Genomic DNA, 15,677 nt, shown 5'->3' on the forward strand with positions numbered 1-15,677 from the left:
TGGGAGAGTTTGTAAACTGGAATATATATTCTTTATATACAGGACTACCTATGGCCAGCATTTCTAAATTACAAACTTTACAAAACTAAAATGCTGTAGTTAGACTGTTTATTAGCATTATGAAATATCACCAGGTCACCACCGCCAGGACATCTTTCCGCTGGCTGCAGGTGCCGTACAGAATCAACTTCAAGCAACTGTGGCTTGTACATAGATGGCTCTGGGGCTTAGGGCCAGCATAACGAAGGCACCCCGACAAGACAGATCAGGGCCGACATGACGGAAATTAAGAAAGGTCAAAGATCCTTCTATGGAAGCCGACTCTCCAATGTCCGCAGGGAACTCCAGAAGATCATTGCAGAATTCAAGGCCCCCCTCTGCTCCACCCTCTCCACCCCACACTACCAAGCACTATGCGATGCCCCGTCACATCATTTCTACAACATCACTATCAAAAGAAACTACACCATCAGCACCAAATTAGCAACATTCTCCCCCCCTCTCAACCCATCCTTCCCTTAACCTCCATTCCTCCCCTGTGTGCTCCTTCTCCCCCATTTCCCATCCAGATTTCCTGAAGCTACTCTTCAGTAGGCACCCCGCCGGATCCTCTCCCGCCCCCATCTACTCAAGAACATTTCCTTATCAACCTGCTCAGGCAGCGTCACTAGATCAATAACCATTCACTAACATCGGGTGTCTTCCCAGCAGCCTTCAAAACTGCTCAATACTGAAAAAGCCCTCCCTCGTCCCCTTCCTCCCATGAAACTACCACCCAATATCAAACAACCACTTTATTGCCAAACTCTTATATTCCCAACTCTGCCTCTTTACAGAATCCAACGGCCTACTTGATCCTACACATTCCGGTTTCAGACCCTCCATTGTCTCCATCAGGGACAGCATAAAAAGAACAGCACACTCAGAAGGCTGCGCTGTACACTTTCTCTGATCGGTTGGCAGCATTTGACACAATCGACCACATCACCCTCATAGACAGACTCCACTCCCTAGGCATCAGGGAATCTGCTCGTAGTTGAATCTCCTCTTTCCTCGCCAACAGCTCCCAAATCATCATCCTACCTCCCTTCTTATCCCCCTGTCCTGTCTCCTATGGAGTCCAACAAGGAGCCTTCCTCCCGCTCTCCTCTTCAACCGCTACATAAACCCCCTTCCCACCATCATTCGATCTCATGACCTTACCTGCTACAATTACACGTATCACACAGATCCTCTTCAAGATTCCGAAATCCCCTGCCTTTCCCCAACCAGACCTCACCTCCTGCCATGCTGAAATTGACCACTTGATGATGGCCAACCACCAACTCCTCAATCCAGCTAAAACCAAAGTCCTGATACAAGGTAAAATAGCACTCCTGCCCCAACCCACCCTCTAGCCGCTCTCCCTAGGCCCCCCTGCTGCAGCCTCGACCTCAGTAAAGAACCTGGGATGCACTTTGAGCTCGGACCTTACACTCTCTCGCCACATCAAGGCTGTTTCCAGATCATGCCAATTTCACCTCTTCACTCTCAGACAAATCTTCCCTTAACTCTCCTACCCTCACAGAATCTCTGCAATTCTGGCTATCATCCTCTCCTGGCTATGCAAACTCCCTCTATCTAGGTGCCCCTGCCTTTCAGCTCAGAAAGCTCCAACATACCCACACCTCTGCAGCCAGAATCCTCCTTGCCCTCTCCCCAAGAGAACACATCTCTATCTCCCTCAGGGTCTTTAATTGGCTGCCTACCAGGCGATGTGCCACTTTCAAAGTCATGTGCATCAACCACCATGCCATCCACAAGTAAAGCACTGAATTCCTACAAAACAAACTCACACTATACCGACCCAACAGAATTCTCAGATCTGGCTCTGCACTCCTCCTTGTAATCCCCCCCTTCAATCATGCCAGAATAGGAGGTTCATCTTTCTCTGTTCTATCTCTCTAACTCTGAAACTTCCTTCCACTCAACGTCTGCCTCTTAGAGGACCACCTCTCATTCAGGAAGGCCCATAAAACATGACTTTTCCCCCTGGCAAACTTACAAACCCTTATTCTATCACGCCTACGCAAGGTTTCTAGGCCACTATACCATGCACGCATCCTTGGTCCCCGATTGATACATGTTTCAAATCACGTGACCAGAAGACGCGCATTCCAGCAATTTGTTCAGTGCAGCCTCGCCCGGGTAGTCTGCTGGGGGCCAGAGGCATGGACGGCTGAGGCTGCTCCCATCTCCTGCTTGATCTGCTTGCACATAGAAGCCCCTAAGCAGCTCATGACTCCAGCCGCCAGCAACTGTCATGTAAGAGACAATGTCCCCTTAGAATGTACCCAAACCCTGGATTGTTTCTGGGTGAATAACTAAATCTAGCCACATATGGACCTATGAAGCAGATTTAGATTATATCCATCTGATTTATGAAACCATCAAAAAATTGATGTGTGGCAACTGGATGTGCGTCAATAATAAGAAGACTGAGCTACTTATATTTGGCTCTCGTCAATCTAGAGCCAAATACTAGAGTATTCCAACTTCCTGATCGAGGACTGTGTAATCCCAGTATCTAACAAGGTGAAAACGGTAGGGATTATTCTAGAGGTGTCCTTGGGAGCAGAGGCCCAGGTTAATTACACCCTTAAAAAAGTTTAAAATTAAAATATATATATATATATATATATATATATATATATACACACACACACACATATACATACATACGTGCTCAATACTTTAGAAAGCTCAATTTGAATAATCATTTTAATTAAATTGGGTATTTATATCGCAGTTCATGCCGGCCTCCAGCCTCTAAGCGTGGGACTGGTTATAGAACCCACGTTGCTCAGCACTGTCTTGTTCCCAAGAACAAGCGTGTGGCCCCTGAGCTAAACAGTTTTACTGTCACTTTGAAATGGTGAAATGTATTAACGCACTACGTGTTTCCGCGATTCTTGCCCAGAGCACAACTGTCCAAACTCCACATTTTACACTCTCTGGATTTTCATGATTCTGGAATGTGCATACATAAACAAACAACATTGAGAAGCGGGACTTAAAGTGCTCAGTTAATTGAAAAGTAATTTCACAATACGTTCTGCAGGGACAGCCTTTTTTGGTGTAGTGTTATATATGCGCCATAAAAAGCAGCTGGACTTAGGTCCTCTTTAGCTACCAGCACATTGCAAGGTGGGTAATAGTTTATTTCCTAATAAGGTTTACATTACATGATGCCATAGTTAAAATACCCATCACCCAAACCAACCCCAAGACCTAACCACAGCCAAAAAAAGTACTTGATACAGAATGTTAATTGGGGCCAAAGGAAGTAAAACAAGCATCGATCAGGCCAGTAGGCGTTGGCTGTCATACGCCAAATGCACCATCAAGCGCGCCAATAAACGTTATGACTTGCAAGTGCACCATCAAGCGCGCCAATAAACGTTATGCCTTGACTAAAGGTTGGAAGAAAAGTTCACGCGATTACAAATGACAATCATCAAATACCCTAACAAAAAACAGGCATAAACGTACAGCCGAAAAAGTAGAGCAGAGAAAACACTGGGCTTCATTACAAGTTTGCTGGTATTCCAGCGGTACATCCGCCAGAATACCGACAAGCGCAATTACCATTACCGGCACTTAAATCTAACCCATACTGGCAAAAAACTGCCTGTATTGCCGGCACGTCTGGTATACACAGTAAATCATTGTAGAACTCCATGGAGGGGGATTAGTATGCTATTCCCAGCCATGCCGGTAATACAAGCAGTTTCCTACCGTTAAGGGTCAGATTTACCTCTCCTTAACCCCTACTGGCAAAGTTGTAGCTGGCCAGTCTGGTAAAAGTGCCAGTAAAAGTTATTACCGGCACTTTAGCCGGATAGCGGCCAACTCATAATGAGATGCACTGTCAGGACAAGCCTTGGACATCTGGATCTCTATCCCTTAAAGTGGCAGCATGGGCAACCAATTACTACAAAGGCACGCACAGTCTATTCACCTTCCAGCAAATCACAATGTCAGAAACATAGAAGGTGGGCATAATGGCACATCACTAAAGCATGCTCTCTGTCCACAGCAATGGGCTCTGCTCCAATATAGGATTCAAAACCTGCGACCCCATAATGACAAGCCTGTGTTCAGGTCACTCTGTCAGAACATTACTGGACGCTGCTGCCAGTGCAAGGCACGAACAGCTGGCAACAGGCAGGACTACGTTTGGAAAGTAAGTGGGGGGCTAAAATACAGTTGCCTGGGGCACGTTTGCCTTTTTCAAATGCCTTAAAATATTATTGTTTCTAGTTACTGGGGATGTTGTTGACAAGCTAAATCCAGCATAACCCACACAGTCTCTTGCAACACTCAGAAATAAGCAGTGCAACTGAGCAATGCATTGTTACATGAGCGAGACATTTTACGAAAAGCAAGAGGGGAGGGGGACAGAGTGAAAGGGAAGACGGATTAGCGAAGGATGAAGGTGACCTAGGGAATGGGAAGAGGAGGAGGGGAAGAGCGAGGCTCTTTAGAAAGGAGCAAAAGGAAGAGAAACACTTGAGAACGAGAGAGGGAGAGGGCAGACTTGCAGAGAGGCAAGGGAATGGGAAAGGAATGGTAAATAAACTATGGCGGTGAGGGGAAAAAGAACCACTGGAAGAGGTTAACGAGACAGATGTAGAGAGAACACAAAGAGAAACGAGAGAGGTAAAACGAGTAAGAGTGATGAGACACTGAAGAAAATACATTTCAGGAAAAGGAAGAGGAAAGAATAGAAAGCAATGGTGACAAAGAGGAGGCAAGAAAAGCACCAGAGACACTGTGGAAACCACTGAAGAGAATAAAAGAACTGGGAAGAAACAAGTGTGCGCAACAACACAGAGAACAAAGTAAGTTCAGCACTCAAGGCAACAGGAGAAAAAACTAAATAACCTTACATTTAGATGTTATGTTTGTTGCAGGCACCTGGTTTAGTGAGGATTGTGAGGCCCTCTTTCATACTATAGTTCCTTTAAACTATAGTATGTTTGCTTGTTAATGGGCCGAGGTGGTGGCACTGCTACAATCCATTCAAGTATTCATGAAGTATGCGCAGTTCACCATTTTGTTTGGCTCTAAACAATTGAATGTTTATTATTAAAATGTGGACTAGAGAAAAAGTGAATGTTTATGGCCTTGCTGTGTTACTGTCCTCCAGGTTCTGCCAAAGTGGTTTTATATCTTGAGTCATGGCTTTGGGGAGAGGCTCTAGATTTCAAAAGTCTCCTAGTGTTGGGAGATTTAAATCTCTGGTGGTTTTTAGGTCATAAATGTGCTGAAACATAAACAGTTATAACTGGAAATCATTTTAATCACCTTCCTTATAGCCCCACTCATTCAAAGGGCCAATGCTGAGATCAAGGGCTGTTCGAGCCCTTGCAATGCTGCACGGCAATACGAGTCTCATGGACGACCGCTACATTAGGAGTTTCCATCATTTTATGCTTTTAGAGCAGCTGAAAACCTCAGCGTTCCTTTTCGTAAAAACAAAATCGTTGCAAGAACACAATCAAATAATTTTAAATAAAGATTCTTCTTGCAGTGAATTTAAAGAATGCCTTTTGTCATCGTTTCTAAACATTTGCTGTAATATTGCACCACTTGAAATGACCAATGCCATGGAGAAATCTTCCCCTTGATTCGCACCACAGCTAAGGGAAGCTGAACGATCTTCTTAAAGCAGAAAGATGTTGGAAGAATAGGAGTTCCAAGAACTCGCTTAGAATTGACAAACAAAGAGAAAAGAAATGCAAGCTAAAAAACAATTCTTAGACAATTAGATTACGAATGCTGAAAATGTACCTAAGAATCCGTTTCAGATGATCCAATAATTAGTAAAACCGTCTGTATCTCAATCGGTTGTACTGGTCTCTTATGACCACTGTCTGACACATTGAAAGATCATTTCATCTGCCAATTGTTAGATATTCAAACAAATATTTTGGAACAAAAATGTACGATTATTGGCTAGAAGGATGACATGTATTCTCCCATTAATTTACTTGATCTTCCTTCAAACTATTTGATTTCCATCCGGTTTTTTCAAGTGAGATTGTTATATTATTCAGAAATCTGTGGCTTACTTAGCGTTCAGAAAATGCCCTTCCAGCCATATCTTCCAAAAAACCTGCAGATTCAATTGTGGAACATATTACATTGTTAATTAATAAGTTGTAAAATGAAGGGCTGGTATCAGTTTAATTGAAATCCTCCCTGACCTCCACTTTATTAAAAATAAATATTGCTTGATCCACTGGAAATGAATAACTATCGACCAGTAGCAGGCCTCACTTGGCTTTTGATATCTTGGAACAAGTGGTGACCTCACACTTTCAAAATGTTATTGTACGTAATTCTGTGGTAGATCTGCCCCAAACATGGCACAGAGACTGCTTTACTTTCAGTCTTGGATGCTATCATGGAAGGCATGACACTTCTGATGATTTAATGTGCCAGTATCTTGGTACATGTCCTGAAATGGTTGGGATATTTTTTGGAGAACCAAACCCAACAGCTAAAGTTAGGTTGGTTCATGTCTCCAGGAAAATGTGTGACCTGTGGTGTTCTTCAGGGCTCTCCCCTGTCTCTACTGTTTTTCAATATCTATGTTAGATGACCACTGTTCAACATTTTTCCCTAGTATGGATTAAGGTATCACTCATATGAACATGACACTCAAGTCTACATTAAAGTTGATTGTCCTAGGCTCTAGTCATAAAAAGCTTGTCAATTGACTAGATGAAGTTCAATCCTGGATCCAAGACAATGCCCCCCCCCAATTAAATCACAGTATAACAAACACTACCCTCATTTGCCAGAAAAGTTAATTTTAACAAGACTTAGACACGACTAAACACATCAAATCAACTTTTAAAACATCTTTTTACAAGCTTCGACTACTTCAAAGTATCTCCCCTTATATTGATAGAGATCATCTCCCTGTGGTTGTCGGTTCTCATAAATAGATTCTAGGATATATTTTTGACATTCCTTGTACCTGGGCATATCAGGCTACCAAGTAGGATAACAGACAGTCCAGAACCTGGCAGTCTGCTTCAGCTTTCAATTTTCTCATGCACGCATATCTGATCACTTCCTTTTGCAAGTCTCTTCACTGGCTTCCCATCAGATACTGGGTCACTTTTAAGGTCCTCTGTAGGGTGTTAAATGTGTGCATGGGCTTGCCCCGGTTTATTTGCAATACAAGACCCAGTAATACAGCCCATCCTGTTCTTTAAGATGGGCAGATCTAAACTTCCCAAAGCTACATTTTAAATTTGGAGGGAACCGTAGATTTGCTCTTTCAGCACCTCAAATATGCAATGCTCTACCTTTTTCCACTCGAACGATGGATACTGTTCTCAGATTCCATAAAGCCCTCAAGACATGACTTTCCAATTACTCCTTTATCCAGTTCTTTTTTCATTGGATTGTGCATTTCATGCCTCGGTGTAGTATATAGGCTGCATGTGGCCATTTTTGAATCCCAATCAAGAATCATCTGAAATATAGCACTGAAGAGAACAATAGAGAGCATGCAGGTGGCCAGGGAGGGGTCACTAGGGGGCTGCATAATCAGGATAACTTACATGTAAATGTGGTTCTGCACTGAGACCACGAAGGGAGGCACTGGACAGAACAATGAAAGACAAGAATCATGACAAAGGAAAGAGGACGCATTAAGCAAATGGCAAAGCAAGACCTTACAACAGCCAGAGTAAGGCCAGAAACATTTCATGGGAGGATAAATACGTTTGGTGAAGAGGTTTCCTTAAGTGCACACTGTGCAGGGCCTTAAAAGTGATGAAAAAAAAAATCAAAGCGGGGGGGCTCACCAGTCATGAAAACAATACCAATACCCGGGGCAGAAGATAAGAAGCGCCTGCCACGGCCTAAGAAGCGCAAGTAACTAGGGCGGTGTGGGTCCCTAAAAGAGTGGCCTACATGGTCGAATTTTAACTGCATTACAAAACATACAGGGCAGGAAAGGGAAACAATATATGGTAAAAATGTGATTTAGGAAAATGAATGTAAACAGTAGCTAAGAAAATGTACTTAAATATTATTAGCACGTGGAAATCGTTGGTCACCTCCTCTGAGCCAATCAGAATGTTTACATTGCATCAATAACTATGGTATTGACTGAATTCTGAACATTCTATTTTCAGAAGCAGCCAGGGAAACAACAGCGCAATTTCCAGGCATGGTTTTGTTTCCAGGAGGACTTTTTAACACACGAAAGAGAAAGATAACAGATTGGAAAAAGTTTCAGCTTTCTTATAGAGAAACCATTTATTTGGATGTTATTTAGGGGTTTCGCCACGGGTTGCAAGTGCGACCCATGGGGTCTTCCTTGCTAGCCCTGTGGTCTCCCTTGCTATCCCAAAAAAAAAAAAGTTTTTTTTTTTTTTTTTACACATTGAGGCTCGTGGGCTGTTGCCAGCAAGCAGCATGTGGCTCTTCGTTTCTGGAGTGGCTGGTTTTCTGATAGCTATAGCCGGTAAAATAGCTCAGTGGGTTGAGCACCAGCTGCTGCAATGTGCGTGTGATATGCAGGTTGCAGGTTCGACTCCCAGCAAGGTCAATTTAGCCTTTCATCCTGCTGAAGTTGATAACGGAGTACCAACACAGGTTGGGTGATATTGTATGTATATTTGTTTTATATGGAGCGTTTAAGCGTAAGTGCTATATAATAATAACACATCATTATCGTTTGGCCTTGGACGTCTGCTTTCATTCACAGTGATTTTGTAATACGGGCCTATACGCACCTATATTAACGATACATATAGTGAGCCATTCTTGTTTGAAATGTGTATCACTTTACAGTGATATCATAACCATATCTTCTGCAGTGTACTCAGAAACAATGTTAGGTGATACCACTTCCTGCTTTGTCGAGGGGGGTGAAAGGTTGTGCTCCATCGCTTCCCGTGATGTCACTTCAGGGTGGGGCCACTTCCTGTGATGTCATCAGAGGTAAAGGGTCGTGTGATATCACTTCCGCTACCCCTGGCATTTTGGTGAAATGACGTCCCCGCTTTCGTTAAACCAAGTTGCAATTAAAATGTTTAACTATAAGTACCAAATAAAACTACATCATTTAATTTACCAACTCAGTTTGTCCATTTACTTTACTCACTTTTAAAAACACCCTTTTTTAACTTCACCACGAAAGCGCCAAAACATATATTGCCAGTTCCACCATGTGCCAATAGCCATGCAGACCTTGGGAGGGGACATCATGACTTGGGATTCGTCATAGTAATTGATCCAAAAGAGGGCACGCATCCTTCTCATAAGAAATTGCTTGATTGCCACATTTTGCAGGCGATGCACAAATTATGTATGGAGCCAACATTCTCTGAAATGTGCTTGGGTCTACAATCTGTGGGGGGCAGTGCAGCAACAAGTAGGAAGTACTCTCTGTGCAACATTTACTCACACTGGGAACATTTTGTTGCATGTTTCCATGCTACTGGCTTGAGTTCTCCTACCCAACCCTATCAAAATAAATAGCAGCAAAATTAGGAACACGGCCCGTGCGACTGTGGTTTAGCCTCCTGTGATTACATTGTGATGTCCCTGGGCAGCACGGGGGTAGCGGCCTGGGTTAACAGAGTGTGCACACCGCATAGGTGTTCACCCTGGGTGTCCATGTGTACCAGGAAATAATCCCTGCCTGTGCACTGGGGCAGAAGATTGTGTAGAGTATAGGGCAGGCTGAATCCGATATGTCTTTGGGTGTGCATGTCGGGCAAAAGCTTGCCCAGAGTGCGTGTGCTGCTCGCTCAGGTGCCAAGCGTGCTTCCTGTTCAGAAACTGCTCAGAGGCACTAGGATTTACAGACTGCTGCTCAGAATATGAGGTAAACAGGAAGGTGTTCTGTGTATGTGTGGCTTGTGCATCGCACTGAATCATGTTGGGATTGTCATGGCGGTTGACTGCCTCATTCTACACGATTAAAATACACACAAAAGACTTTATTGCTAAACGTAACAATATTACTGATGATAAAGTGCCATTTAAAATGGCGCAAAAGGCATTGAAATGTCACACCAACTACAAACATGGACATGTCACTACATAAAATGTAAAAAAAAAAAAGGAAACGTGGCTCTATTGCCCTGATACATTAGACCTGTGATTTATGGGTGGTAGAAGAAGCATTTAGTGTCATCATCATCATCTTCAATTGCCCAAGAATGGGTGGTGTGAGCCCACCCCCCCCCCTTCTCCACAGCCACACCTACCTGCCATGGTGAGAACGTCGTGCCGCAAGAAGAGGTTGCATGTAAAGCTTTCACAAATGGGACCCCTCGCTGTCTAGTGCCAGAGGAAGGCAATCTTTACTCCAATGCAGGTTAAACCTCAGCAAAGCCCGCTGTAGGCCCAGACTGTCTTTGGCCGGGGGACGGAAGAGTTGTTCGACAGGCTCATGCACGGTCAAGCTGTGTGGTTGTAGAAGCAGTCGATGTTGATGCACAAGGTTTTGCCGGTGACTGAAAGCCAGAAGAGTGGGTTAATGAGTAACTGTTGGCCAAGTGTAATGATCACAGAGAACGAGCAAGGATGCCAATACAAAAACGGGCTGCTGTTGAGGGAAGGGGCAGCCAGGGGCAAACCAATATGTCTTACAGGCTGGCTAAACCAAACCAGCATCATGCAGCATTGTTTGCTTAGTAGAAGGCATGCAGAAACATTTCCTCCATGCTACCTTGGGGATCTGTTGCTCCTCCATCACTTTGGGATCATAGTCCACAGGGTTAAACTCCAGAGAATTAACAGGCTCTGTTACCCCTTTCAGCATCCCCACAGACATGATGGCCAACTTGTCTAGGAACCTACCTTTAAGAAACAGAGCAGGTTCTCTTTGATAGTGGAGTACAACTGCAACAATTCATCACTGTCACTGCCCCTGCTGCTTGCATTAACCTCCCCAACATCAGAAAATGTGTCCTTTTCTTAATAACCACTCTACAAAACACAAATCTCCACCCTTGTGCTCAGTAAACAGAACTATTGCTCAAGCCTTATCCTTGGCTTTCTCCTCTACTTCTTCCTCCCGCTAGACAAAGTTGTCAACTTTGCAACCACACACTCTACAACCTACCCAGATCCTCCCCTTACTTTTACCTACCAACAACATGCTGGCTGGCGCTCCATGCACAACCGCTCTCTTTTCAAATTCCTTCTCCTTGCCTTCAAAGCTACAAATGGTCTTGCTTCTCAGTACCTGTCTGATTGTATCTCACTTGACTCATTATCTTGTTTCCTCCAATCCTACTCTGCACTAAACCTCACCATACCTCCCTGTGCCTCCTCTTGTTTCCGCTCTTTCCGCCTACTCCTCCCACTCCACAGAAAACCACTGCCCATAAAAATCAAAGCAAACCCAACTGTGGATCTCTTCAAAGCTTGGCTTAAATGTCACTTACTTACTAAAGAGGGAGCTCCCCCAGACCTCTCCCCTACACTCCTTACTCAACACCAGTACTGCCTCCAGTGACGCTTAATATTAGTTATTACTCCTCTTTAGTTTGAAGTTCTTGCTCCCTTAGACTAAGGTTACCTTATCTTGGCCTGGCCAAGACCTGGCCGTTTTCTTATATCTGTTCGTTCAGTTTTGTCCCTGGTATATGTCTGAACTTTTTAAACCCTGAAAAACTGGTGCATTCCTTGTTCTCATCTTTATGCTATTGTACGGGCATCTATCATGGGAATGCTTCCGCCATCTGTAAATGTGTTATTGGAAGTCATTTCTGATCGACATTGGCATCCCAGTTCTTAAAATAAATACCAATACCTCGGAATCCATGGACCAAAAGGTTAAACTGAAGACAAGGCTCAGGCTCTGCAACCCCTCTTGGTCCCTCACACCCAGACATGCAAGGCTATTAGCAGCCTACCTTTCAATGTTGGGCCTCAAAGTTTAGCTGCACTCTTAGCTATATAAACATTTGAAGGGGACACATATTGGCATTGCCGTTGGGCCAATATCCCACAGTGAACCATGTAGAGGCTATGTTGCCTTCACGGAAATCAACTATTACCATGATATGTGACTGACTCTGACCTCAGCCTTCCAAAGTTAAGCGTGATATGTGTGACATGTCATCTGCTTTCATGCCCTACAGTCCAGCATCTGCCACTGCACTAGCGTCTTGCGGCAACACGTGTGGTTTAGTAACTCAGCAGTGCATTCAAGGGAGGTGCAGATGCTCACTACTCTCCCGGCCACTCACGGGTTCCACTCAAAGGGAATGCTCTCTGTTTGAGAGGTGATGGACTATCTGTACCTTGAGTTGCACTTGAATGATTTACAATCGTTCTGGCTTAATCCGTTTTCTTCTTCTGCCTTCCTACATCCCACAGTGGATGGACTGCTTGTGTTGGAAGGTGCACCAGCCCAATCACCCCCTTCTTGCAAGTTGGCTTGCAAAATACCGATTGCATGCTCACCCCACTAAAAACTACCTCCCAGTTTCTGGGATGCTTAAACTTTCCTGGAGTTACCCAGAACTCTCTGCCCTTTAACAACCCTGCTGCTCTTAACTCCTCCTTAACAACTCCTCCCCAAACCCTCCTCCCCGGTGAAGTCTGCACGGTATTAGCACTAAAAACAATCTGCCACTCTCAGTGCAATGGTCTCCCAACCTTCCACAGCAATGATGAAGAGAACACACACATTTAGCAGCGAGTAACACAACTAACTAGCACTAAATATTTTACCTCAATTTTCCCACCAGCAGTACCCTGTGCAGCCAGCTTCCTGTTTGCCCACGTTTACTTCCATCCCCACACTTTTCTCCTGGCTTACCCCCGTTAGTCCTTCTCAGTTTCCTCTACCTGTTTGCGGTCTAGCAAGATGAATTTGTTTGCAGATGGCTACCCTCCCAACCCTTCACAAGTAGAATTTCTATCGGGTAGTCAGTACCCCAGACAGGCGACTCACCCTTCGTTGCTTCTAGTTTCAGTTTCCCTTCCTCCTGGCCACACCCACGCTCTGTGCCCTTCCTACTTCCAGTGTTTGTCCACGTGCCATTCCTGCCAAAAGGTCATTCAGAGGCAACATCTGGGAGCTTTCTTAACCTTAGACTCATGTATTCGGAGAGTGAAATTATCCGCAATCACGGTGGCAATACATGACATTTTGATCATCACAAAGGCGGGGGTAGAGGGGTGCTTTCTCCGTCTCTGGGGGCAAACTTTGGAATGGTCTGCTCATTCCCCTTAGACGGGCTGAGAACCATCTGACCTTTTGTCATCTTGGTGGCCTTCATACTTTGTATTTCGTCGCGCCATAATGAATTAGGGCGACTGTGCGAGTTATAAATGCTTTTAACATAACACAACGGTTAGTCCAAAGGCATAGTTTTATTACGACTAAATATTCTTCAAGGACAACAGAGTTTTCTAGATTAAACATCTCCTGCATTTCTGAGCAGTTCACATGTTCTAGCAAGCAGTTCCTGCCCACAATGTAAAGTAAGAACAAGAGACCTAGCCTAGTCAGAAACAATCTGAGTCCTGCCAGATAACCAGCGGCCAAGTGTTTATTGGGAGCCATTGTCAAATGCAAATAAGGACATATTTGCATTCATTCAGAGTTCACAGGAAGAATACAAAATAGAACGGGAGGACTCTGTAAATACCCCAGGGCTCTTTATTTCACTTTTGGTTCTACTTCATGATGCATCTCAATAAAGGTAGCAGACTCTCAAGCTCAAGACTATGATAACTACACATGAAGTGCGGAGGAGCTTCTGTGATGACAGGTGAAGAGAATCTTTTTTTATATTGTTAGGTGTGGTGAGAAGAACAGAGGCGGTAAACAGAAGTTTATAAAGTGCAATCGGTTTATAAAGAATAGGCATTGTAGAGTAACGCAGCCTACGGGAAGTCGGCCCAAGCTCTCGTGAGAGCACGCAATGCACCGAGAGGCAGTGACTTCCCGTGGGGAAGGCATTTTGAGTGCAGGCAGGTCCAGGAATGCCACCCCAGCCAAGCGCTCCTCCCGACATTGGCTTAACAAAGCCCAAGACCCTATCCCCACTGGATTCAGTGACTCCAATAAACTGAAATTGCAGTCATAGAATTTATGGAAGAAGGCCATGCTCCTTAATGCTCTAGTAGTTGATGGCCAAAGGACTTTGCAGAAACACAGGAAGGGGACGATAACGACACATATAATGAAGCAGTGAGTAGGACAGAGAAAAGATTCTCTTCCAAAGAAAATGTAGTCATGCTCAGTATCAAGTTCTACAACAGAAAACAGGACCCTGCTGAACCTTTTGACTACTACGTAGTCAAGATGAGAGAATTGGTAAAAAATGTGCGCTTTTGGCAGCACGTCGGAAGATAGGATCTGTGACATGCTCTTAAGTGCACACCAACAACCGCAAGATTCAGGACATGTTAATTCTTGAAAAGGAGCTTCAACTAGACAAGGCCATCCAGATTTCAAGAGCAGTGGAAGAAACATTTGGTACACACAGAATGTCCTGCACGGAATAGAGAATGCTCTAAATACAGAAGATCTGGACATTTTGCTTCAGTCTGCACTCAGAGAGGCAAGAAAGCCATGTTGATGGTACAGAGTGCCAAAGTTAGGGACAACGTCTCCTCTGAAGAAGTGGGTCCCACAGTCATCATGGTCAACAGCGTCACGGCTCGCAGAGAAAAGCCACACTGCACCATCAAGGTGGATGGGTGCGAAACGAGTGATGGCAGATTCGGATCTCACAAAATTGCCACTGGACACATACAAGCACATGGTCGGCAAAGAGAAGGTAGAAGTAAACCAGACGAAGTACAACCCTACAGTCTTTAGTGGGGCCATGGTGAACCTCCTACGATATATCCAAGCAACTGTGGAATTCAAAAGGAAGATCCACGAGGACAAAAGTATACTTGCAGAAAAAGGCCCACCGGTTTTGGGGTGGGATGACCAGGCCAAGCTGTAAATCAGACTAGACCCCAGTGTGGAGGGACAAGTATTGTCCATAGACAGATGAGGAGCATTGATCACCAAAGAAGAATTCCCAGAACTGTTCTCCGACACACCTGGGAAAAACAGGAACTTGTTCACAAGATCAAGTTGAAACAAGGAGCTGTTCCAGTAAAGCACAAGGTGAGACCAGTACCAGCGAGAAGTGCATTACAGGCTAAGCTCAACAAGCTGCTGAAAGAAGGAACGTTCGAAAAAGTGGAGTCGTCTGAATGGCTCAGCCCGGTGGTCCCTATAAAAAAAAAAAGAAAACACAAGGGATCTTCGCATCTGCATCGACCTTTGCAGTGTCGACCTTGAAGTAGTGTCGGACAGCTATCCCTTGCCACGTATCAATGAACTTATCCTACTAATGAAGGAGGCCAAAGACTTTTCAAAGCTCAATATGAGAGACGCTTATACCCAGATCATTTTACACTAAGTCAAGACCACTTACTGCCTTCATAACTCCATTTGGTACATACCAATTCACAGGAATGCCGTTTGGCTTGTCCTCTGCAGCCTCGGCGTTCCAACGCATGATGGACGCCTTGCTGAAGAACATCAGGAATGCGTTGTACTTTCAGAATGGTATCCTGGTGTATGCTGAGGATCAGGAGATGCATGACAGAGCTTTGCAAGGTACTAGCCAAAC

General features: G+C 44.4%; 1 protein-coding gene across 2 annotated transcripts in view; it reads right to left on the reverse strand.

The window, feature by feature from the left end:
- The window catches only part of SIGIRR (single Ig and TIR domain containing), a 180,150-nt gene that overhangs the window by 91,094 nt on the left and 73,379 nt on the right, over positions 1-15,677 (reverse strand). For both annotated transcript variants that reach the window (XM_069623926.1, XM_069623927.1), the window contains exon 2: positions 10,287-10,535. In XM_069623926.1, the coding sequence (XP_069480027.1) occupies positions 10,287-10,293 (7 nt within the window). In that variant the 5' untranslated portion in view covers positions 10,294-10,535. The remainder of the gene's footprint in view (positions 1-10,286; positions 10,536-15,677) is intronic.

The sequence above is a fragment of the Ambystoma mexicanum genome, chromosome 11, assembly GCF_040938575.1.
Source record: "Ambystoma mexicanum isolate Mex_15411 chromosome 11, UKY_AmexF1_1, whole genome shotgun sequence".
NCBI lineage: Eukaryota > Metazoa > Chordata > Amphibia > Caudata > Ambystomatidae > Ambystoma > Ambystoma mexicanum.